We start from the raw sequence: 26,500 nt of genomic DNA on the forward strand, positions 1-26,500 counted from the left end.
CGAGGCCGTTTCTCAATACCAAGTACGCAAACTTCGGACTTGCGTCCTTGGTAGTTCAGACTTGCGAAGTTTGACTCAGGAGAACGAACTCCCGAGGACGAGAGGACGCAAGTCCGGTTATTCTGCAAATGCAACAGCGGCGTTCTTGATCGCGTCACTTAGCACGCTCAGGCTACTCCGGTTATCTCTTTATGTATATTTTAGGCAACAATAAAACGAAATATGGTATAACACAACTCTGCCTCTTTTCATCAACAATAAAACAAAATATGTAATAAAACACCACTCTGCCTCTTTTCATTTAAAAAAAATATTAATGACCACACAAATGTGGTTCAGGCAACGTATATATTTATAACAACACGAAATATAAAACACAACCCTGCTTCTTTTTGTTTTCATTTTACAAATATGAAACATTTATCATTAAAACTGACATCTAACTAACAGAGACAGGGTTGTGTCATTTTATTTGATTATACATGTAGGCTACATTGAAGAGAATGTATAGTAAAATATATATAAAAAATATTCTTTATATTTTAGAATATATAAATTTACACAACCCTGTCTCTTTTTGTTAAATGTCAGAGGAGCCAGAGTCAGACTGGGGGAGGCCCACCGGATCCAAGCCTCCAGCTGACACCGAACGAGGAGAATATTATTATGATTATTATTATTATTGTTATTTAGAAGAAGAATGTCGTTATTATTATTATTTGTATTATTATTATTATTTAAAAGAAGAATGTCATTTTGAAACGTCAGGTAAAGCGCACAGGCTCGCAACTGAAGGAATACATATGCCTACAAATCAAATGCTTTGGTAAAGTCACACAAATTAAACATTGAAGTCCATGTTGCACAAAAATAAACACTGAAGTTTATAATTACTATATTGTTGTTTTTTTCACAGTGGGTCATAATATGTCATATCTTTTAGTTTGTCAGTGCGTTTTGTGGTGTTAGGAATTGTTTTTCTGCGCATTTCCGCACTAACTCAAAACGTGCGTACATGTACACCACCTCCTGAGCTGGCGTAGGATTTGAGCGTGCCGTACGCCAACGTCCATATTGATAAATCTCAAAGTCACCGTGGTTTTGGGTGTACGCCAGGTGTACGCTGGAAATTTGGTGTACGCACTTTTAATAAATGAGGGCCAATCAGACCACAGTCATTCTCTCATCAGACTCTCTGGCGGTCATAAATCATAATCAGACCACAATCATTCTCTCATCAGACTCTTTGACAGTCATAAATCATAATCAGACCACAGTCATTCTCTCATCAGACTCTCTGACGGTCATAAATCATAATCAGACCACAATCATTCTCTCATCAGACTCTTTGACAGTCATGAATCAAAAGTGACCACAGTCATTCTCTCATCAGACTCTCTGAAGGTCACGAATCATAATCAGACCACAGTCTTTCACTCATCAGACTCTTTGACAGTCATGAATCATAATCAGACCACAATCATTCTCTCATCAGACTCTATGAAGGTCACAAATCATAATCAGACCACAGTCTTTCACTCATCAGACTCTTTGACAGTCATGAATCATAATCAGACCACAATCATTCTCTCATCAGACTCTCTGACGGTCGCGAATCATAATCACAACACAGTCTTTCACTCATCAGGCTCTCTAATGTTCATAAATCATAATCAGACCACAGTCATTCACTCATCAGACTCTTTGACGGTCATGAATCATAATCAGATCACAGTCATTCTCTCATCAGACTCTCTGACGGTCGCGAATCATAATCACACCACAGTCTTTCACTCATCAGGCTCTCTAATGTTCATAAATCATAATCAGACCACAGTCAGTCACTCATCAGGCTCTCTAATGTCCATAAATCATAATCAGACCACAGTCATTCACTCATCAAGTCAAGTCAAGTCAAGTCATCCTCATTTATATAGCGCTTTTAACAATGTAGATTGTTTCAGAGCAGCTTTACAGAGATAAACATATAATTTAAGGTAACAGAGATTGGTTTGGTTTTATAGTGGCTTGAAAAATGTTTTTTCCAGCTAAAGTTAGTTTTGATTGATTCACTTCCATCTAAATGATCATTTGTTATTAAATTAGGGGCCGCTAAGACGACACCGTTCTCTCTAAACAGACTTTAAACGTGAACCTGTGATAGACGCTGATGGCGTTCACATGCGCATTTAGAATTGATTCTATAGTTATGTGCGTTTGAATGTATGTGCGCAGGTTTGTGATTCCTTACAAACCATGCCTAAACAAACTACTTGTCTATAAATTTTGATGCAGAATTTTTATTTTATCTTATCACTTTGGGTAGGTACGCGAACCGAAAAATTCCACAACGCTTTATCTGTAGAGTGGTATAGGGATTCTCCATAGGGAGAGGCTAGTTGGCACTTCAGCACTGCATTGTCATCGGGTCCAGGCGAAAGTCCTTCGTCAGATCTGGAAACGGCCTGGATCCGGCAGGCTGCGGGAAAACCTCGGGATAAACAAAGACACTAAAATTAGCGTAGATGCCATTCTTCTTATGATGTAACGAGTACATCAGGATATGAGGGAAGTGTTCCCAGTTCCGGCTGACCTAATCTAAGCAGCCTAATATTGAATTATAGAAGGCTATAGAGTGTTATGTGAATGCTAGGTCAAAGAGATGTGTTTTTTAGTCTAGCTTTGAACTGACAGACTGTGTCTGCTTCCCGGACAATGTTAGGAAGATTGTTCCAATGTTTTGGTGCTAAATAGGAAAAGGATCAGGCTCTCTATTGTTCATAAATCATAATCAGACCACAGACATTCACTCATCAGGCTCTCTAATGTTCATAAATCATAATCAGACCACAGTCATTCTCTCATCAGACTCTCTGAAGGTCACGAATCATAATCAGACCACAGACATTCACTCATCAGGCTCTCTAATGTTCATAAATCATAATCAGACCACAGTCATTCTCTCATCAGACTCTCTGAAGGTCACGAATCATAATCAGACCACAGTCATTCACTCATCAGACTCTCTGACGGTCAAAAATCATAATCAGATCACAGTCATTCTCTCATCAGACTCTCTGAAGGTCACGAATCATAATCAGACCACAGTCATTCACTCATCAGACTCTCTGACGGTCATAAATCATAATCAGATCACAGTCATTCTCTCATCAGACTCTCTGAAGGTCACGAATCATAATCAGACCACAGTCATTCACTCATCAGTCTCTCTGACGGTCATAAATCATAATCAGACCACAGTCATTCTCTCATCAGACTCTCTGACGGTCATAAATAATAATCAGACCACAGTCATTCTCATATCAGACTCTCTGACGGTCATAAATCATAATCAGACCGCAGTCATTCTCTCATCAGACTCTCTGAAGGTCACGAATCATAATCAGACCACAGTCATTCACTCATCAGACTCTCTGACGGTCAGGAATCATAATCAGACCACAGTCATTCTCTCATCAGACTCTCTGACAGTCATAAATCATAATCAGACCACAGTCATTCACTCATCAGACTCTCTGACGGTCATAAATCATAATCAGATCACAGTCATTCTCTCATCAGACTCTCTGAAGGTCACGAATCATAATCAGACCACAGTCATTCACTCATCAGACTCTCTGACGGTCATAAATCATAATCAGACCACAGTCATTCACTCATCAGACTCTTTGACGGTCATGAATCATAATCAGATCACAGTCATTCTCTCATCAGACTCTCTGAAGGTCACGAATCATAATCAGACCACAGTCATTCTCTCATCAGACTCTCTGAAGGTCACGAATCATAATCAGACCAAAGTCATTCTCTCATCAGACTCTCTGACGGTCATGAATCATAATCAGACCACAGTCACTCACTCATCAGACTCTCTGGCCGTCACGAATCATAATCAGACCACAGTCATTCACTCATCAGACTCTCTGACGGTCACAAATCATAATCAGACCACAGTCATTCACTCAACAGACTCTCTGAAGGTCACGAATCATAATCAGACCACAGTCATTCTCTCATCAGACTCTCTGACGGTCATAAATCATAATCAGACCACAGTCATTCTCTCATCAGACTCTCTGACGGTCATAAATCATAATCAGACCACAGTCACTCACTCATCAGACTCTCTGGCCGTCAGGAATCATAATCAGACCACAGTCATTCTCTCATCAGACTCTCTGGCCGTCAGGAATCATAATCAGACCACAGTCATTCTCTCATCAGACACTCTGACGGTCATAAATCATAATCAGACCACAGTCATTCTCTCATCAGACTCTCTGACGGTCATAAATCATAATCAGATCACAGTCATTCACTCATCAGACTCTCTGACGGTCATAAATCATAATCAGATCACAGTCATTCACTCATCAGACTCTCTGACGGTCATAAATCATAATCAGACCACAGTCATTCTCTCATCAGACTCTCTGACGGTCATAAATCATAATCAGACCACAGTCATTCTCTCATCAGACTCTGACGGTCATAAATCATAATCAGACCACAGTCATTCTCTCATCAGACTCTCTGAAGGTCACGAATCATAATCAGACCACAGTCATTCACTCATCAGACTCTCTGACGGTCATAAATCATAATCAGACCACAGTCATTCACTCATCAGACTCTCTGACGGTCATAAATCATAATCAGACCACAGTCATTCGCTCATCGGACTATCTGACGGTCATAAATCATAATCAGACCACAGTCACTCACTCATCAGACTCTCTGACGGTCATAAATCATAATCAGACCACAGTCACTCACTCATCAGACTCTCTGACGGTCATAAATCATAATCAGACGACAGTCATTCACTCATCAGACTCTCTGACGGTCATAAATCATAATCAGATCACAGTCATTCTCTCATCAGACTCTCTGAAGGTCACGAATCATAATCAGACCACAGTCATTCACTCATCAAACTCTCTGACGGTCATAAATCATAATCAGACCACAGTCATTCACTCATCAGACTCTCTGACGGTCATAAATCATAATCAGATTACAGTCATTCTCTCATCAGACTCTCTGAAGGTCACGAATCATAATCAGACCACAGTCATTCTCTCATCAGACTCTCTGAAGGTCACGAATCATAATCAGACCAAAGTCATTCTCTCATCAGACTCTCTGACGGTCATAAATCATAATCAGACCACAGTCACTCACTCATCAGACTCTCTGTCCGTCACGAATCATAATCAGACCACAGTCATTCACTCATCAGACTCTCTGACGGTCATAAATCATAATCAGACCACAGTCATTCACTCATCAGACTCTCTGACGGTCATAAATCATAATCAGACCACAGTCATTCACTCAACAGACTCTCTGAAGGTCACGAATCATAATCAGACCACAGTCATTCACTCATCAGACTCTCTGACGGTCATAAATCATAATCAAACCACAGTCATTCACTCATCGGACTCTCTGACGGTCATAAATCATAATCAGACCACAGTCATTCACTCATCAGACTCTCTGACGGTCATAAATCATAATCAGACCACAGTCATTCACTCAACAGACTCTCTGGCCGTCACGAATCATAATCAGACCACAGTCATTCACTCATCAGACTGTCTGACGGTCATAAATCATAATCAAACCACAGTCATTCACTCATCAGACTCTCTGACGGTCATAAATCATAATCAGACCACAGTCATTCACTCATCAGACTCTTTGACGGTCATGAATCATAATCAGATCACAGTCATTCTCTCATCAGACTCTCTGAAGGTCACGAATCATAATCAGACCACAGTCATTCTCTCATCAGACTCTCTGAAGGTCACGAATCTTAATCAGACCAAAGTCATTCTCTCATCAGACTCTCTGACGGTCATGAATCATAATCAGACCACAGTCACTCACTCATCAGACTCTCTGGCCGTCACGAATCATAATCAGACCACAGTCATTCACTCATCAGACTCTCTGACGGTCACAAATCATAATCAGACCACAGTCATTCACTCAACAGACTCTCTGAAGGTCACGAATCATAATCAGACCACAGTCATTCTCTCATCAGACTCTCTGACGGTCATAAATCATAATCAGACCACAGTCATTCTCTCATCAGACTCTCTGACAGTCATAAATCATAATCAGACCACAGTCACTCACTCATCAGACTCTCTGGCCGTCAGGAATCATAATCAGACCACAGTCATTCTCTCATCAGACTCTCTGGCCGTCAGGAATCATAATCAGACCACAGTCATTCTCTCATCAGACTCTCTGACGGTCACGAATCATAATCAGACCACAGTCATTCACTCATCAGACTCTCTGACGGTCATAAATCATAATCAGACCACAGTCATTCACTCATCAGACTCTCTGACGGTCATAAATCATAATCAGACCACAGTCACTCACTCATCAGACTCTCTGACGGTCATAAATCATAATCAGACCACAGTCATTCACTCATCAAACTTTCTGACGGTCATAAATCATAATCAGACCACAGTCATTCTCTCATCAGACTCTCTGACGGTCATAAATCATAATCAGATCACAGTCATTCTCTCATCAGACTCTCTGAAGGTCACGAATCATAATCAGACCACAGTCATTCTCTCATCAGACTCTCTGAAGGTCACGAATCATAATCAGACCAAAGTCATTCTCTCATCAGACTCTCTGACGGTCATAAATCATAATCAGACCACAGTCACTCACTCATCAGACTCTCTGGCCGTCACGAATCATAATCAGACCACAGTCATTCACTCATCAGACTCTCTGACGGTCATAAATCATAATCAAACCACAGTCATTCACTCATTAGACTCTCTGACGGTCATAAATCATAATCAGACCACAGTCATTCACTCATCAGACTCTCTGACGGTCATAAATCATAATCAGACCACAGTCATTCACTCAACAGACTCTCTGGCCGTCACGAATCATAATCAGACCACAGTCATTCACTCATCAGACTGTCTGACGGTCAGAAATCATAATCAGACCACAGTCATTCTCTCATCAGACTCTCTGACGGTCATAAATCATAATCAGACCACAGTCATTCACTCAACAGACTCTCTGAAGGTCACGAATCATAATCAGACCAAAGTCATTCTCTCATCAGACTCTCTGACGGTCATAAATCATAATCAGACCACAGTCACTCACTCATCAGACTCTCTGGCCGTCACGAATCATAATCAGACCACAGTCATTCACTCATCAGACTCTCTGACGGTCATAAATCATAATCAAACCACAGTCATTCACTCATTAGACTCTCTGACGGTCATAAATCATAATCAGACCACAGTCATTCACTCATCAGACTCTCTGACGGTCATAAATCATAATCAGACCACAGTCATTCACTCAACAGACTCTCTGGCCGTCACGAATCATAATCAGACCACAGTCATTCACTCATCAGACTGTCTGACGGTCAGAAATCATAATCAGACCACAGTCATTCTCTCATCAGACTCTCTGACGGTCATAAATCATAATCAGACCACAGTCATTCACTCAACAGACTCTCTGAAGGTCACGAATCATAATCAGACCACAGTCATTCACTCATCAGACTCTCTGACGGTCATAAATCATAATCAGACCACAGTCATTCACTCATCAGACTCTCTGAAGGTCATAAATCATAATCAGACCACAGTCATTCACTCATCAGACTCTCTGACGGTCATAAATCATAATCAGACAACAGTCATTCACTCATCAGACTCTCTGACGGTCATAAATCATAATCAGACCACAGTCATTCTCTCATCAGACTCTCTGACGGTCTTAAGTCATAATCAGATCACAGTCATTCTCTCATCAGACTCTCTGACGGTCATAAATCATAATCAGACCACAGTCATTCTCTCATCAGACTCTCTGACGGTCATAAATCATAATCAGATCACAGTCATTCTCTCATCAGACTCTCTGACGGTCATAAATCATAATCAGACCACAGTCACTCACTCATCAGACTCTCTGACGGTCATAAATCATAATCAGACCACAGTCATTCACTCATCAGACTCTCTGACGGTCATAAATCATAATCAGACCACAGTCACTCACTCATCAGACTCTCTGAAGGTCACGAATCATAATCAGACCACAGTCACTCACTCATCAGACTCTCTGACGGTCATAAATCATAATCAGACCACAGTCATTCACTCATCAGACTCTCTGAAGGTCACGAATCATAATCAGACCACAGTCACTCACTCATCAGACTCTCTGACGGTCATAAATCATAATCAGACCACAGTCATTCACTCATCAGACTCTCTGAAGGTCACGAATCATAATCAGACCACAGTCATTCTCTCATCAGACTCTCTGACGGTCATAAATCATAATCGGACCACAATCATTCACTCATCAGACTCTCTGATGGTCAGGAATCATAATCAGACCACAATCATTCACTCATCAGACTCTCTGACGGTCATGAATCATAATCAGACCACAGTCATTCACTCATCAGACTCTCTGACGGTCATAAATCATAATCAGACCACAGTCACTCACTCATCAGACTATCTGACGGTCATAAATAATAATCAGACCACAATCATTCACTCATCAGACTCTCTGATGGTCAGGAATCATAATCAGATCACAGTCATTCACTCATCAGACTCTCTGATGGTCAGGAATCATAATCAGATTACAGTCATTCACTCATCAGACTCTCTGATGGTCAGGAATCATAATCAGACCACAATCATTCACTCATCAGACTCTCTAACAGTCATCAATTATAATCAGACCACAGTCATTCACTCATCAGACTCTCTGACGGTAATGAATCATAATCGGACCACAGTCACTCACTCATCAGACTCTCTGACAGTCATAAATCATAATCAGACCAGAGTCAATCTCTCATCAGACACTCTGACAGTCATGAATCATAATCAGACCACAGTCATTCTCTCATCAGACTCTCTGACAGTCATAAATCATAATCAGACCACAGTCATTCACTCATCAGACTCTCTGACGGTCATAAATCATAATCAGATCACAGTCATTCTCTCATCAGACTCTCTGAAGGTCACGAATCATAATCAGACCACAGTCATTCACTCATCAGACTCTCTGACGGTCATAAATCATAATCAGACCACAGTCATTCACTCATCGGACTCTTTGACGGTCATGAATCATAATCAGATCACAGTCATTCTCTCATCAGACTCTCTGAAGGTCACGAATCATAATCAGACCACAGTCATTCTCTCATCAGACTCTCTGAAGGTCACGAATCATAATCAGACCAAAGTCATTCTCTCATCAGACTCTCTGACGGTCATGAATCATAATCAGACCACAGTCACTCACTCATCAGACTCTCTGACGGTCACAAATCATAATCAGACCACAGTCATTCACTCAACAGACTCTCTGAAGGTCACGAATCATAATCAGACCACAGTCATTCTCTCACCAGACTCTCTGATGGTCATAAATCATAATCAGACCACAGTCATTCTCTCATCAGACTCTCTGACGGTCATAAATCATAATCGGACCACAGTCACTCACTCATCAGACTCTCTGGCCGTCAGGAATCATAATCAGACCACAGTCATTCTCTCATCAGACTCTCTGGCCGTCAGGAATCATAATCAGACCACAGTCATTCTCTCATCAGACACTCTGACGGTCATAAATCATAATCAGACCACAGTCATTCTCTCATCAGACTCTCTGACGGTCACGAATCATAATCAGACCACAGTCATTCACTCATCAGACTCTCTGACGGTCACGAATCATAATCAGACCACAGTCATTCACTCATCAGACTCTCTGACGGTCATAAATCATAATCAGACCATAGTCATTCACTCATCAGACTCTCTGACGGTCATAAATCATAATCAGACCACAGTCATTCACTCATCAGACTATCTGACGGTCATAAATCATAATCAGACCACAGTCACTCACTCATCAGACTCTCTGACGGTCATAAATCATAATCAGACCACAGTCACTCACTCATCAGACTCTCTGACGGTCATAAATCATAATAAGACGACAGTCATTCACTCATCAGACTCTCTGACGGTCATAAATCATAATCAGATCACAGTCATTCTCTCATCAGACTCTCTGACGGTCATAAATCATAATCAGATCACAGTCATTCACTCATCAGACTCTCTGACGGTCATAAATCATAATCAGATCACAGTCATTCACTCATCAGACTCTCTGACGGTCATAAATCATAATCAGACCACAGTCATTCTCTCATCAGACTCTCTGACGGTCATAAATCATAATCAGACCACAGTCATTCACTCATCAGACTCTCTGACGGTCATAAATCATAATCAGACCACAGTCATTCACTCAACAGACTCTCTGGCCGTCACGAATCATAATCAGACCACAGTCATTCACTCATCAGACTGTCTGACGGTCATAAATCATAATCAAACCACAGTCATTCACTCATCAGACTCTCTGACGGTCATAAATCATAATCAGACCACAGTCATTCACTCATCAGACTCTTTGACGGTCATGAATCATAATCAGATCACAGTCATTCTCTCATCAGACTCTCTGAAGGTCACGAATCATAATCAGACCACAGTCATTCTCTCATCAGACTCTCTGAAGGTCACGAATCATAATCAGACCAAAGTCATTCTCTCATCAGACTCTCTGACGGTCATGAATCATAATCAGACCACAGTCACTCACTCATCAGACTCTCTGGCCGTCACGAATCAAAATCAGACCACAGTCATTCACTCATCAGACTCTCTGACGGTCACAAATCATAATCAGACCACAGTCATTCCCTCAACAGACTCTCTGAAGATCACGAATCATAATCAGACCACAGTCATTCTCTCATCAGACTCTCTGACGGTCATAAATCATAATCAGACCACAGTCATTCTCTCATCAGACTCTCTGACAGTCATAAATCATAATCAGACCACAGTCACTCACTCATCAGACTCTCTGGCCGTCAGGAATCATAATCAGACCACAGTCATTCTCTCATCAGATTCTCTGGCCGTCAGGAATCATAATCAGAACACAGTCATTCTCTCATCAGACACTCTGACGGTCATAAATCATAATCAGACCACAGTCATTCTCTCATCAGACTCTCTGACGGTCACGAATCATAATCAGACCACAGTCATTCACTCATCAGACTCTCTGACGGTCATAAATCATAATCAGATCACAGTCATTCACTCATCAGACTCTCTGACGGTCATAAATCATAATCAGATCACAGTCATTCACTCATCAGACTCTCTGACGGTCATAAATCATAATCAGACCACAGTCATTCTCTCATCAGACTCTCTGACGGTCATAAATCATAATCAGACCACAGTCATTCTCTCATCAGACTCTGACGGTCATAAATCATAATCAGACCACAGTCATTCTCTCATCAGACTCTCTGAAGGTCACGAATCATAATCAGACCACAGTCATTCACTCATCAGACTCTCTGACGGTCCTAAATCATAATCAGACCACAGTCATTCACTCATCAGACTCTCTGACGGTCATAAATCATAATCAGACCACAGTCATTCACTCATCAGACTCTCTGACGGTCATAAATCATAATCAGACCACAGTCACTCACTCATCAGACTCTCTGACGGTCATAAATCATAATCAGACCACAGTCATTCACTCATCAGACTCTCTGACGGTCATAAATCATAATCAGATCACAGTCATTCTCTCATCAGACTCTCTGAAGGTCACGAATCATAATCAGACCACAGTCATTCACTCATCAAACTTTCTGACGGTCATAAATCATAATCAGACCACAGTCATTCACTCATCAGACTCTCTGACGGTCATAAATCATAATCAGATCACAGTCATTCTCTCATCAGACTCTCTGAAGGTCACGAATCATAATCAGACCACAGTCATTCTCTCATCAGACTCTCTGAAGGTCACGAATCATAATCAGACCAAAGTCATTCTCTCATCAGACTCTCTGACGGTCATAAATCATAATCAGACCACAGTCACTCACTCATCAGACTCTCTGGCCGTCACGAATCATAATCAGACCACAGTCATTCACTCATCAGACTCTCTGACGGTCATAAATCATAATCAGACCACAGTCATTCACTCATCAGACTCTCTGACGGTCATAAATCATAATCAGACCACAGTCATTCACTCAACAGACTCTCTGAAGGTCACGAATCATAATCAGACCACAGTCATTCACTCATCAGACTCTCTGACGGTCATAAATCATAATCAAACCACAGTCATTCACTCATCAGACTCTCTGACGGTCATAAATCATAATCAGACCACAGTCATTCACTCAACAGACTCTCTGGCCGTCACGAATCATAATCAGACCACAGTCATTCACTCATCAGACTGTCTGACGGTCATAAATCATAATCAAACCACAGTCATTCACTCATCAGACTCTCTGACGGTCATAAATCATAATCAGACCACAGTCATTCACTCATCAGACTCTTTGACGGTCATGAATCATAATCAGATCACAGTCATTCTCTCATCAGACTCTCTGAAGGTCACGAATCATAATCAGACCACAGTCATTCTCTCATCAGACTCTCTGAAGGTCACGAATCATAATCAGACCAAAGTCATTCTCTCATCAGACTCTCTGACGGTCATGAATCATAATCAGACCACAGTCACTCACTCATCAGACTCTCTGGCCGTCACGAATCATAATCAGACCACAGTCATTCACTCATCAGACTCTCTGACGGTCACAAATCATAATCAGACCACAGTCATTCACTCAACAGACTCTCTGAAGGTCACGAATCATAATCAGACCACAGTCATTCTCTCATCAGACTCTCTGACGGTCATAAATCATAATCAGACCACAGTCATTCTCTCATCAGACTCTCTGACAGTCATAAATCATAATCAGACCACAGTCACTCACTCATCAGACTCTCTGGCCGTCAGGAATCATAATCAGACCACAGTCATTCTCTCATCAGATTCTCTGGCCGTCAGGAATCATAATCAGACCACAGTCATTCTCTCATCAGACACTCTGACGGTCATAAATCATAATCAGACCACAGTCATTCTCTCATCAGACTCTCTGACGGTCACGAATCATAATCAGACCACAGTCATTCACTCATCAGACTCTCTGACGGTCATAAATCATAATCAGATCACAGTCATTCACTCATCAGACTCTCTGACGGTCATAAATCATAATCAGATCACAGTCATTCACTCATCAGACTCTCTGACGGTCATAAATCATAATCAGACCACAGTCATTCTCTCATCAGACTCTCTGACGGTCATATATCATAATCAGACCACAGTCATTCTCTCATCAGACTCTGACGGTCATAAATCATAATCAGACCACAGTCATTCTCTCATCAGACTCTCTGAAGGTCACGAATCATAATCAGACCACAGTCATTCACTCATCAGACTCTCTGACGGTCTTAAATCATAATCAGACCACAGTCATTCACTCATCAGACTCTCTGACGGTCATAAATCATAATCAGACCACAGTCATTCTCTCATCAGACTCTCTGACAGTCATAAATCATAATCAGACCACAGTCACTCACTCATCAGACTCTCTGGCCGTCAGGAATCATAATCAGACCACAGTCATTCTCTCATCAGATTCTCTGGCCGTCAGGAATCATAATCAGAACACAGTCATTCTCTCATCAGACACTCTGACGGTCATAAATCATAATCAGACCACAGTCATTCTCTCATCAGACTCTCTGACGGTCACGAATCATAATCAGACCACAGTCATTCACTCATCAGACTCTCTGACGGTCATAAATCATAATCAGATCACAGTCATTCTCTCATCAGACTCTCTGAAGGTCACGAATCATAATCAGACCACAGTCATTCTCTCATCAGACTCTCTGAAGGTCACGAATCATAATCAGACCAAAGTCATTCTCTCATCAGACTCTCTGACGGTCATGAATCATAATCAGACCACAGTCACTCACTCATCAGACTCTCTGGCCGTCACGAATCAAAATCAGACCACAGTCATTCACTCATCAGACTCTCTGACGGTCACAAATCATAATCAGACCACAGTCATTCCCTCAACAGACTCTCTGAAGATCACGAATCATAATCAGACCACAGTCATTCTCTCATCAGACTCTCTGACGGTCATAAATCATAATCAGACCACAGTCATTCTCTCATCAGACTCTCTGACAGTCATAAATCATAATCAGACCACAGTCACTCACTCATCAGACTCTCTGGCCGTCAGGAATCATAATCAGACCACAGTCATTCTCTCATCAGATTCTCTGGCCGTCAGGAATCATAATCAGAACACAGTCATTCTCTCATCAGACACTCTGACGGTCATAAATCATAATCAGACCACAGTCATTCTCTCATCAGACTCTCTGACGGTCACGAATCATAATCAGACCACAGTCATTCACTCATCAGACTCTCTGACGGTCATAAATCATAATCAGATCACAGTCATTCACTCATCAGACTCTCTGACGGTCATAAATCATAATCAGATCACAGTCATTCACTCATCAGACTCTCTGACGGTCATAAATCATAATCAGACCACAGTCATTCTCTCATCAGACTCTCTGACGGTCATAAATCATAATCAGACCACAGTCATTCTCTCATCAGACTCTGACGGTCATAAATCATAATCAGACCACAGTCATTCTCTCATCAGACTCTCTGAAGGTCACGAATCATAATCAGACCACAGTCATTCACTCATCAGACTCTCTGACGGTCCTAAATCATAATCAGACCACAGTCATTCACTCATCAGACTCTCTGACGGTCATAAATCATAATCAGACCACAGTCATTCACTCATCAGACTCTCTGACGGTCATAAATCATAATCAGACCACAGTCACTCACTCATCAGACTCTCTGACGGTCATAAATCATAATCAGACCACAGTCATTCACTCATCAGACTCTCTGACGGTCATAAATCATAATCAGATCACAGTCATTCTCTCATCAGACTCTCTGAAGGTCACGAATCATAATCAGACCACAGTCATTCACTCATCAAACTTTCTGACGGTCATAAATCATAATCAGACCACAGTCATTCACTCATCAGACTCTCTGACGGTCATAAATCATAATCAGATCACAGTCATTCTCTCATCAGACTCTCTGAAGGTCACGAATCATAATCAGACCACAGTCATTCTCTCATCAGACTCTCTGAAGGTCACGAATCATAATCAGACCAAAGTCATTCTCTCATCAGACTCTCTGACGGTCATAAATCATAATCAGACCACAGTCACTCACTCATCAGACTCTCTGGCCGTCACGAATCATAATCAGACCACAGTCATTCACTCATCAGACTCTCTGACGGTCATAAATCATAATCAGACCACAGTCATTCACTCATCAGACTCTCTGACGGTCATAAATCATAATCAGACCACAGTCATTCACTCAACAGACTCTCTGAAGGTCACGAATCATAATCAGACCACAGTCATTCACTCATCAGACTCTCTGACGGTCATAAATCATAATCAAACCACAGTCATTCACTCATCAGACTCTCTGACGGTCATAAATCATAATCAGACCACAGTCATTCACTCAACAGACTCTCTGGCCGTCACGAATCATAATCAGACCACAGTCATTCACTCATCAGACTGTCTGACGGTCATAAATCATAATCAAACCACAGTCATTCACTCATCAGACTCTCTGACGGTCATAAATCATAATCAGACCACAGTCATTCACTCATCAGACTCTTTGACGGTCATGAATCATAATCAGATCACAGTCATTCTCTCATCAGACTCTCTGAAGGTCACGAATCATAATCAGACCACAGTCATTCTCTCATCAGACTCTCTGAAGGTCACGAATCATAATCAGACCAAAGTCATTCTCTCATCAGACTCTCTGACGGTCATGAATCATAATCAGACCACAGTCACTCACTCATCAGACTCTCTGGCCGTCACGAATCATAATCAGACCACAGTCATTCACTCATCAGACTCTCTGACGGTCACAAATCATAATCAGACCACAGTCATTCACTCAACAGACTCTCTGAAGGTCACGAATCATAATCAGACCACAGTCATTCTCTCATCAGACTCTCTGACGGTCATAAATCATAATCAGACCACAGTCATTCTCTCATCAGACTCTCTGACAGTCATAAATCATAATCAGACCACAGTCACTCACTCATCAGACTCTCTGGCCGTCAGGAATCATAATCAGACCACAGTCATTCTCTCATCAGATTCTCTGGCCGTCAGGAATCATAATCAGACCACAGTCATTCTCTCATCAGACACTCTGACGGTCATAAATCATAATCAGACCACAGTCATTCTCTCATCAGACTCTCTGACGGTCACGAATCATAATCAGACCACAGTCATTCACTCATCAGACTCTCTGACGGTCATAAATCATAATCAGATCACAGTCATTCACTCATCAGACTCTCTGACGGTCATAAATCATAATCAGATCACAGTCATTCACTCATCAGACTCTCTGACGGTCATAAATCATAATCAGACCACAGTCATTCTCTCATCAGACTCTCTGACGGTCATATATCATAATCAGACCACAGTCATTCTCTCATCAGACTCTGACGGTCATAAATCATAATCAGACCACAGTCATTCTCTCATCAGACTCTCTGAAGGTCACGAATCATAATCAGACCACAGTCATTCACTCATCAGACTCTCTGACGGTCTTAAATCATAATCAGACCACAGTCATTCACTCATCAGACTCTCTGACGGTCATAAATCATAATCAGACCACAGTCATTCTCTCATCAGACTCTCTGACAGTCATAAATCATAATCAGACCACAGTCACTCACTCATCAGACTCTCTGGCCGTCAGGAATCATAATCAGACCACAGTCATTCTCTCATCAGATTCTCTGGCCGTCAGGAATCATAATCAGAACACAGTCATTCTCTCATCAGACACTCTGACGGTCATAAATCATAATCAGACCACAGTCATTCTCTCATCAGACTCTCTGACGGTCACGAATCATAATCAGACCACAGTCATTCACTCATCAGACTCTCTGACGGTCATAAATCATAATCAGATCACAGTCATTCTCTCATCAGACTCTCTGAAGGTCACGAATCATAATCAGACCACAGTCATTCTCTCATCAGACTCTCTGAAGATCACGAATCATAATCAGACCACAGTCATTCTCTCATCAGACTCTCTGACGGTCATAAATCATAATCAGACCACAGTCATTCTCTCATCAGACTCTCTGACAGTCATAAATCATAATCAGACCACAGTCACTCACTCATCAGACTCTCTGGCCGTCAGGAATCATAATCAGACCACAGTCATTCTCTCATCAGATTCTCTGGCCGTCAGGAATCATAATCAGAACACAGTCATTCTCTCATCAGACACTCTGACGGTCATAAATCATAATCAGACCACAGTCATTCTCTCATCAGACTCTCTGACGGTCACGAATCATAATCAGACCACAGTCATTCACTCATCAGACTCTCTGACGGTCATAAATCATAATCAGATCACAGTCATTCACTCATCAGACTCTCTGACGGTCATAAATCATAATCAGATCACAGTCATTCACTCATCAGACTCTCTGACGGTCATAAATCATAATCAGACCACAGTCATTCTCTCATCAGACTCTCTGACGGTCATAAATCATAATCAGACCACAGTCATTCTCTCATCAGACTCTGACGGTCATAAATCATAATCAGACCACAGTCATTCTCTCATCAGACTCTCTGAAGGTCACGAATCATAATCAGACCACAGTCATTCACTCATCAGACTCTCTGACGGTCCTAAATCATAATCAGACCACAGTCATTCACTCATCAGACTCTCTGACGGTCATAAATCATAATCAGACCACAGTCATTCACTCATCAGACTCTCTGACGGTCATAAATCATAATCAGACCACAGTCACTCACTCATCAGACTCTCTGACGGTCATAAATCATAATCAGACCACAGTCATTCACTCATCAGACTCTCTGACGGTCATAAATCATAATCAGATCACAGTCATTCTCTCATCAGACTCTCTGAAGGTCACGAATCATAATCAGACCACAGTCATTCACTCATCAAACTTTCTGACGGTCATAAATCATAATCAGACCACAGTCATTCACTCATCAGACTCTCTGACGGTCATATATCATAATCAGATCACAGTCATTCTCTCATCAGACTCTCTGAAGGTCACGAATCATAATCAGACCACAGTCATTCTCTCATCAGACTCTCTGAAGGTCACGAATCATAATCAGACCAAAGTCATTCTCTCATCAGACTCTCTGACGGTCATAAATCATAATCAGACCACAGTCACTCACTCATCAGACTCTCTGGCCGTCACGAATCATAATCAGACCACAGTCATTCACTCATCAGACTCTCTGACGGTCATAAATCATAATCAGACCACAGTCATTCACTCATCAGACTCTCTGACGGTCATAAATCATAATCAGACCACAGTCATTCACTCAACAGACTCTCTGAAGGTCACGAATCATAATCAGACCACAGTCATTCACTCATCAGACTCTCTGACGGTCATAAATCATAATCAAACCACAGTCATTCACTCATCAGACTCTCTGACGGTCATAAATCATAATCAGACCACAGTCATTCACTCAACAGACTCTCTGGCCGTCACGAATCATAATCAGACCACAGTCATTCACTCATCAGACTGTCTGACGGTCATAAATCATAATCAAACCACAGTCATTCACTCATCAGACTCTCTGACGGTCATAAATCATAATCAGACCACAGTCATTCACTCATCAGACTCTTTGACGGTCATGAATCATAATCAGATCACAGTCATTCTCTCATCAGACTCTCTGAAGGTCACGAATCATAATCAGACCACAGTCATTCTCTCATCAGACTCTCTGAAGGTCACGAATCATAATCAGACCAAAGTCATTCTCTCATCAGACTCTCTGACGGTCATGAATCATAATCAGACCACAGTCACTCACTCATCAGACTCTCTGGCCGTCACGAATCATAATCAGACCACAGTCATTCACTCATCAGACTCTCTGACGGTCACAAATCATAATCAGACCACAGTCATTCACTCAACAGACTCTCTGAAGGTCACGAATCATAATCAGACCACAGTCATTCTCTCATCAGACTCTCTGACGGTCATAAATCATAATCAGACCACAGTCATTCTCTCATCAGACTCTCTGACAGTCATAAATCATAATCAGACCACAGTCACTCACTCATCAGACTCTCTGGCCGTCAGGAATCATAATCAGACCACAGTCATTCTCTCATCAGATTCTCTGGCCGTCAGGAATCATAATCAGACCACAGTCATTCTCTCATCAGACACTCTGACGGTCATAAATCATAATCAGACCACAGTCATTCTCTCATCAGACTCTCTGACGGTCACGAATCATAATCAGACCACAGTCATTCACTCATCAGACTCTCTGACGGTCATAAATCATAATCAGATCACAGTCATTCACTCATCAGACTCTCTGACGGTCATAAATCATAATCAGATCACAGTCATTCACTCATCAGACTCTCTGACGGTCATAAATCATAATCAGACCACAGTCATTCTCTCATCAGACTCTCTGACGGTCATATATCATAATCAGACCACAGTCATTCTCTCATCAGACTCTGACGGTCATAAATCATAATCAGACCACAGTCATTCTCTCATCAGACTCTCTGAAGGTCACGAATCATAATCAGACCACAGTCATTCACTCATCAGACTCTCTGACGGTCTTAAATCATAATCAGACCACAGTCATTCACTCATCAGACTCTCTGACGGTCATAAATCATAATCAGACCACAGTCATTCTCTCATCAGACTCTCTGACAGTCATAAATCATAATCAGACCACAGTCACTCACTCATCAGACTCTCTGGCCGTCAGGAATCATAATCAGACCACAGTCATTCTCTCATCAGATTCTCTGGCCGTCAGGAATCATAATCAGAACACAGTCATTCTCTCATCAGACACTCTGACGGTCATAAATCATAATCAGACCACAGTCATTCTCTCATCAGACTCTCTGACGGTCACGAATCATAATCAGACCACAGTCATTCACTCATCAGACTCTCTGACGGTCATAAATCATAATCAGATCACAGTCATTCTCTCATCAGACTCTCTGAAGGTCACGAATCATAATCAGACCACAGTCATTCTCTCATCAGACTCTCTGAAGATCACGAATCATAATCAGACCACAGTCATTCTCTCATCAGACTCTCTGACGGTCATAAATCATAATCAGACCACAGTCATTCTCTCATCAGACTCTCTGACAGTCATAAATCATAATCAGACCACAGTCACTCACTCATCAGACTCTCTGGCCGTCAGGAATCATAATCAGACCACAGTCATTCTCTCATCAGATTCTCTGGCCGTCAGGAATCATAATCAGAACACAGTCATTCTCTCATCAGACACTCTGACGGTCATAAATCATAATCAGACCACAGTCATTCTCTCATCAGACTCTCTGACGGTCACGAATCATAATCAGACCACAGTCATTCACTCATCAGACTCTCTGACGGTCATAAATCATAATCAGATCACAGTCATTCACTCATCAGACTCTCTGACGGTCATAAATCATAATCAGATCACAGTCATTCACTCATCAGACTCTCTGACGGTCATAAATCATAATCAGACCACAGTCATTCTCTCATCAGACTCTCTGACGGTCATAAATCATAATCAGACCACAGTCATTCTCTCATCAGACTCTGACGGTCATAAATCATAATCAGACCACAGTCATTCTCTCATCAGACTCTCTGAAGGTCACGAATCATAATCAGACCACAGTCATTCACTCATCAGACTCTCTGACGGTCCTAAATCATAATCAGACCACAGTCATTCACTCATCAGACTCTCTGACGGTCATAAATCATAATCAGACCACAGTCATTCACTCATCAGACTCTCTGACGGTCATAAATCATAATCAGACCACAGTCACTCACTCATCAGACTCTCTGACGGTCATAAATCATAATCAGACCACAGTCATTCACTCATCAGACTCTCTGACGGTCATAAATCATAATCAGATCACAGTCATTCTCTCATCAGACTCTCTGAAGGTCACGAATCATAATCAGACCACAGTCATTCACTCATCAAACTTTCTGACGGTCATAAATCATAATCAGACCACAGTCATTCACTCATCAGACTCTCTGACGGTCATAAATCATAATCAGATCACAGTCATTCTCTCATCAGACTCTCTGAAGGTCACGAATCATAATCAGACCACAGTCATTCTCTCATCAGACTCTCTGAAGGTCACGAATCATAATCAGACCAAAGTCATTCTCTCATCAGACTCTCTGACGGTCATAAATCATAATCAGACCACAGTCACTCACTCATCAGACTCTCTGGCCGTCACGAATCATAATCAGACCACAGTCATTCACTCATCAGACTCTCTGACGGTCATAAATCATAATCAGACCACAGTCATTCACTCATCAGACTCTCTGACGGTCATAAATCATAATCAGACCACAGTCATTCACTCAACAGACTCTCTGAAGGTCACGAATCATAATCAGACCACAGTCATTCACTCATCAGACTCTCTGACGGTCATAAATCATAATCAAACCACAGTCATTCACTCATCAGACTCTCTGACGGTCATAAATCATAATCAGACCACAGTCATTCACTCAACAGACTCTCTGGCCGTCACGAATCATAATCAGACCACAGTCATTCACTCATCAGACTGTCTGACGGTCATAAATCATAATCAAACCACAGTCATTCACTCATCAGACTCTCTGACGGTCATAAATCATAATCAGACCACAGTCATTCACTCATCAGACTCTTTGACGGTCATGAATCATAATCAGATCACAGTCATTCTCTCATCAGACTCTCTGAAGGTCACGAATCATAATCAGACCACAGTCATTCTCTCATCAGACTCTCTGAAGGTCACGAATCATAATCAGACCAAAGTCATTCTCTCATCAGACTCTCTGACGGTCATGAATCATAATCAGACCACAGTCACTCACTCATCAGACTCTCTGGCCGTCACGAATCATAATCAGACCACAGTCATTCACTCATCAGACTCTCTGACGGTCACAAATCATAATCAGACCACAGTCATTCACTCAACAGACTCTCTGAAGGTCACGAATCATAATCAGACCACAGTCATTCTCTCATCAGACTCTCTGACGGTCATAAATCATAATCAGACCACAGTCATTCTCTCATCAGACTCTCTGACAGTCATAAATCATAATCAGACCACAGTCACTCACTCATCAGACTCTCTGGCCGTCAGGAATCATAATCAGACCACAGTCATTCTCTCATCAGATTCTCTGGCCGTCAGGAATCATAATCAGACCACAGTCATTCTCTCATCAGACACTCTGACGGTCATAAATCATAATCAGACCACAGTCATTCTCTCATCAGACTCTCTGACGGTCACGAATCATAATCAGACCACAGTCATTCACTCATCAGACTCTCTGACGGTCATAAATCATAATCAGATCACAGTCATTCACTCATCAGACTCTCTGACGGTCATAAATCATAATCAGATCACAGTCATTCACTCATCAGACTCTCTGACGGTCATAAATCATAATCAGACCACAGTCATTCTCTCATCAGACTCTCTGACGGTCATATATCATAATCAGACCACAGTCATTCTCTCATCAGACTCTGACGGTCATAAATCATAATCAGACCACAGTCATTCTCTCATCAGACTCTCTGAAGGTCACGAATCATAATCAGACCACAGTCATTCACTCATCAGACTCTCTGACGGTCTTAAATCATAATCAGACCACAGTCATTCACTCATCAGACTCTCTGACGGTCATAAATCATAATCAGACCACAGTCATTCTCTCATCAGACTCTCTGACAGTCATAAATCATAATCAGACCACAGTCACTCACTCATCAGACTCTCTGGCCGTCAGGAATCATAATCAGACCACAGTCATTCTCTCATCAGATTCTCTGGCCGTCAGGAATCATAATCAGAACACAGTCATTCTCTCATCAGACACTCTGACGGTCATAAATCATAATCAGACCACAGTCATTCTCTCATCAGACTCTCTGACGGTCACGAATCATAATCAGACCACAGTCATTCACTCATCAGACTCTCTGACGGTCATAAATCATAATCAGATCACAGTCATTCTCTCATCAGACTCTCTGAAGGTCACGAATCATAATCAGACCACAGTCATTCTCTCATCAGACTCTCTGAAGGTCACGAATCATAATCAGACCAAAGTCATTCTCTCATCAGACTCTCTGACGGTCATAAATCATAATCAGACCACAGTCACTCACTCATCAGACTCTCTGGCCGTCACGAATCATAATCAGACCACAGTCATTCACTCATCAGACTCTCTGACGGTCATAAATCATAATCAGACCACAGTCATTCACTCATCAGACTCTCTGACGGTCATAAATCATAATCAGACCACAGTCATTCACTCATCAGACTCTCTGACGGTCATAAATCATAATCAGACCACAGTCACTCACTCATCAGACTCTCTGACGGTCATAAATCATAATCAGACCACAGTCATTCACTCATCAGACTCTCTGACGGTCATAAATCATAATCAGATCACAGTCATTCTCTCATCAGACTCTCTGAAGGTCACGAATCATAATCAGACCACAGTCATTCACTCATCAAACTTTCTGACGGTCATAAATCATAATCAGACCACAGTCATTCACTCATCAGACTCTCTGACGGTCATAAATCATAATCAGATCACAGTCATTCTCTCATCAGACTCTCTGAAGGTCACGAATCATAATCAGACCACAGTCATTCTCTCATCAGACTCTCTGAAGGTCACGAATCATAATCAGACCAAAGTCATTCTCTCATCAGACTCTCTGACGGTCATAAATCATAATCAGACCACAGTCACTCACTCATCAGACTCTCTGGCCGTCACAAATCATAATCAGACCTCAGTCATTCACTCATCAGACTCTCTGACGGTCATAAATCATAATCAGACCACAGTCATTCACTCATCAGACTCTCTGACGGTCATAAATCATAATCAGACCACAGTCATTCACTCAACAGACTCTCTGAAGGTCACGAATCATAATCAGACCACAGTCATTCACTCATCAGACTCTCTGACGGTCATAAATCATAATCAAACCACAGTCATTCACTCATCAGACTCTCTGACGGTCATAAATCATACTCAGACCACAGTCATTCACTCATCAGACTCTCTGACGGTCATAAATCATAATCAGACCACAGTCATTCACTCAACAGACTCTCTGGCCGTCACGAATCATAATTAGACCACAGTCATTCACTCAACAGACTCTCTGGCCGTCACGAATCATAATCAGACCACAGTCATTCACTCATCAGACTGTCTGACGGTCAGAAATCATAATCAGACCACAGTCATTCTCTCATCAGACTCTCTGACGGTCATAAATCATAATCAGACCACAGTCATTCACTCAACAGACTCTCTGAAGGTCACGAATCATAATCAGACCACAGTCATTCACTCATCAGACTCTCTGACGGTCATAAATCATAATCAGATCACAGTCATTCACTCATCAGACTCTCTGACGGTCATAAATCATAATCAGACCACAGTCATTCACTCAACAGACTCTCTGAAGGTCACGAATCATAATCAGACCACAGTCACTCACTCATCAGACTCTCTGACGGTCATAAATCATAATCAGACCACAGTCATTCACTCAACAGACTCTCTGAAGGTCACGAATCATAATCAGACCACAGTCATTCTCTCATCAGACTCTCTGACGGTCATAAATCATAATCAGACCACAGTCATTCACTCAACAGACTCTCTGAAGGTCACGAATCATAATCAGACCACAGTCACTCACTCATCAGACTCTCTGACGGTCATAAATCATAATCAGACCACAGTCATTCACTCATCAGACTCTCTGACGGTCATAAATCATAATCAGACCACAGTCATTCTCTCATCAGACTCTCTGACGGTCATAAATCATAATCAGATCACAGTCATTCTCTCATCAGACTCTCTGACGGTCATAAATCATAATCAGACCACAGTCACTCACTCATCAGACTCTCTGAAGGTCACGAATCATAATCAGACCACAGTCACTCACTCATCAGACTCTCTGACGGTCATAAATCATAATCAGACCACAGTCATTCACTCATCAGACTCTCTGAAGGTCACGAATCATAATCAGACCACAGTCATTCACTCATCAGACTCTCTGACGGTCATAAATCATAATCAGACCACAGTCATTCACTCATCAGACTCTCTGACGGTCATAAATCATAATCAGACCACAGTCACTCACTCATCAGACTCTCTGACGGTCATAAATCATAATCAGACCACAGTCATTCACTCATCAGACTCTCTGACGGTCATAAATCATAATCAGATCACAGTCATTCACTCATCAGACTCTCTGAAGGTCACGAATCATAATCAGACCACAGTCATTCACTCATCAGACTCTCTGACGGTCATAAATCATAATCAGACCACAGTCATTCACTCATCAGACTCTCTGACGGTCATAAATCATAATCAGACCACAGTCACTCACTCATCAGACTCTCTGACGGTCATAAATCATAATCAGACCACAGTCATTCACTCATCAGACTCTCTGAAGGTCACGAATCATAATCAGACCACAGTCATTCACTCATCAGACTCTCTGATGGTCATAAATCATAATCAGACCACAGTCACTCACTCATCAGACTCTCTGACGGTCATAAATCATAATCAGACCACAGTCATTCACTCATCAGACTCTCTGAAGGTCACGAATCATAATCAGACCACAGTCATTCACTCATCAGACTCTCTGACGGTCATAAATCATAATCAGACCACAGTTACTCACTCATCAGACTCTTTGACGGTCATAAATCATAATCAGACCACAGTCACTCACTCATCAGACTCTCTGACGGTCATAAATCATAATCAGACCAAAGTCATTCACTCATCAGACTCTCTGAAGGTCATAAACTCATTGTACCTGATAAATTTCTCCGTCTTGTTTCTGAAAAACACAAGAGGACAGTAAGATCATGAGAACAGTCTTGCTCAAAGCTGAGGCGTTTCCCTCTTTCTGTTCCTTTTTGCTTTTTCTCAATCATGAGTCAGAAGATGAATATGAAAGAGATGCTGCGCTTACAT

General features: G+C 41.7%; 1 protein-coding gene across 1 annotated transcript in view; it reads right to left on the reverse strand.

Annotated features, from left to right (window-relative positions):
• fcer1gl (Fc receptor, IgE, high affinity I, gamma polypeptide like) overlaps positions 1–26,500 on the reverse strand; it is a 39,802-nt gene that overhangs the window by 9,070 nt on the left and 4,232 nt on the right. The window contains exon 4 of the mRNA XM_077230482.1: positions 26,340–26,363. Coding sequence (XP_077086597.1) covers positions 26,340–26,363 — 24 coding nt within the window. The remainder of the gene's footprint in view (positions 1–26,339; positions 26,364–26,500) is intronic.

The sequence above is a fragment of the Siphateles boraxobius genome, unplaced genomic scaffold, assembly GCF_051911475.1.
Source record: "Siphateles boraxobius isolate OS27281-9 unplaced genomic scaffold, OSU_SipBor_1 146, whole genome shotgun sequence".
NCBI lineage: Eukaryota > Metazoa > Chordata > Actinopteri > Cypriniformes > Leuciscidae > Siphateles > Siphateles boraxobius.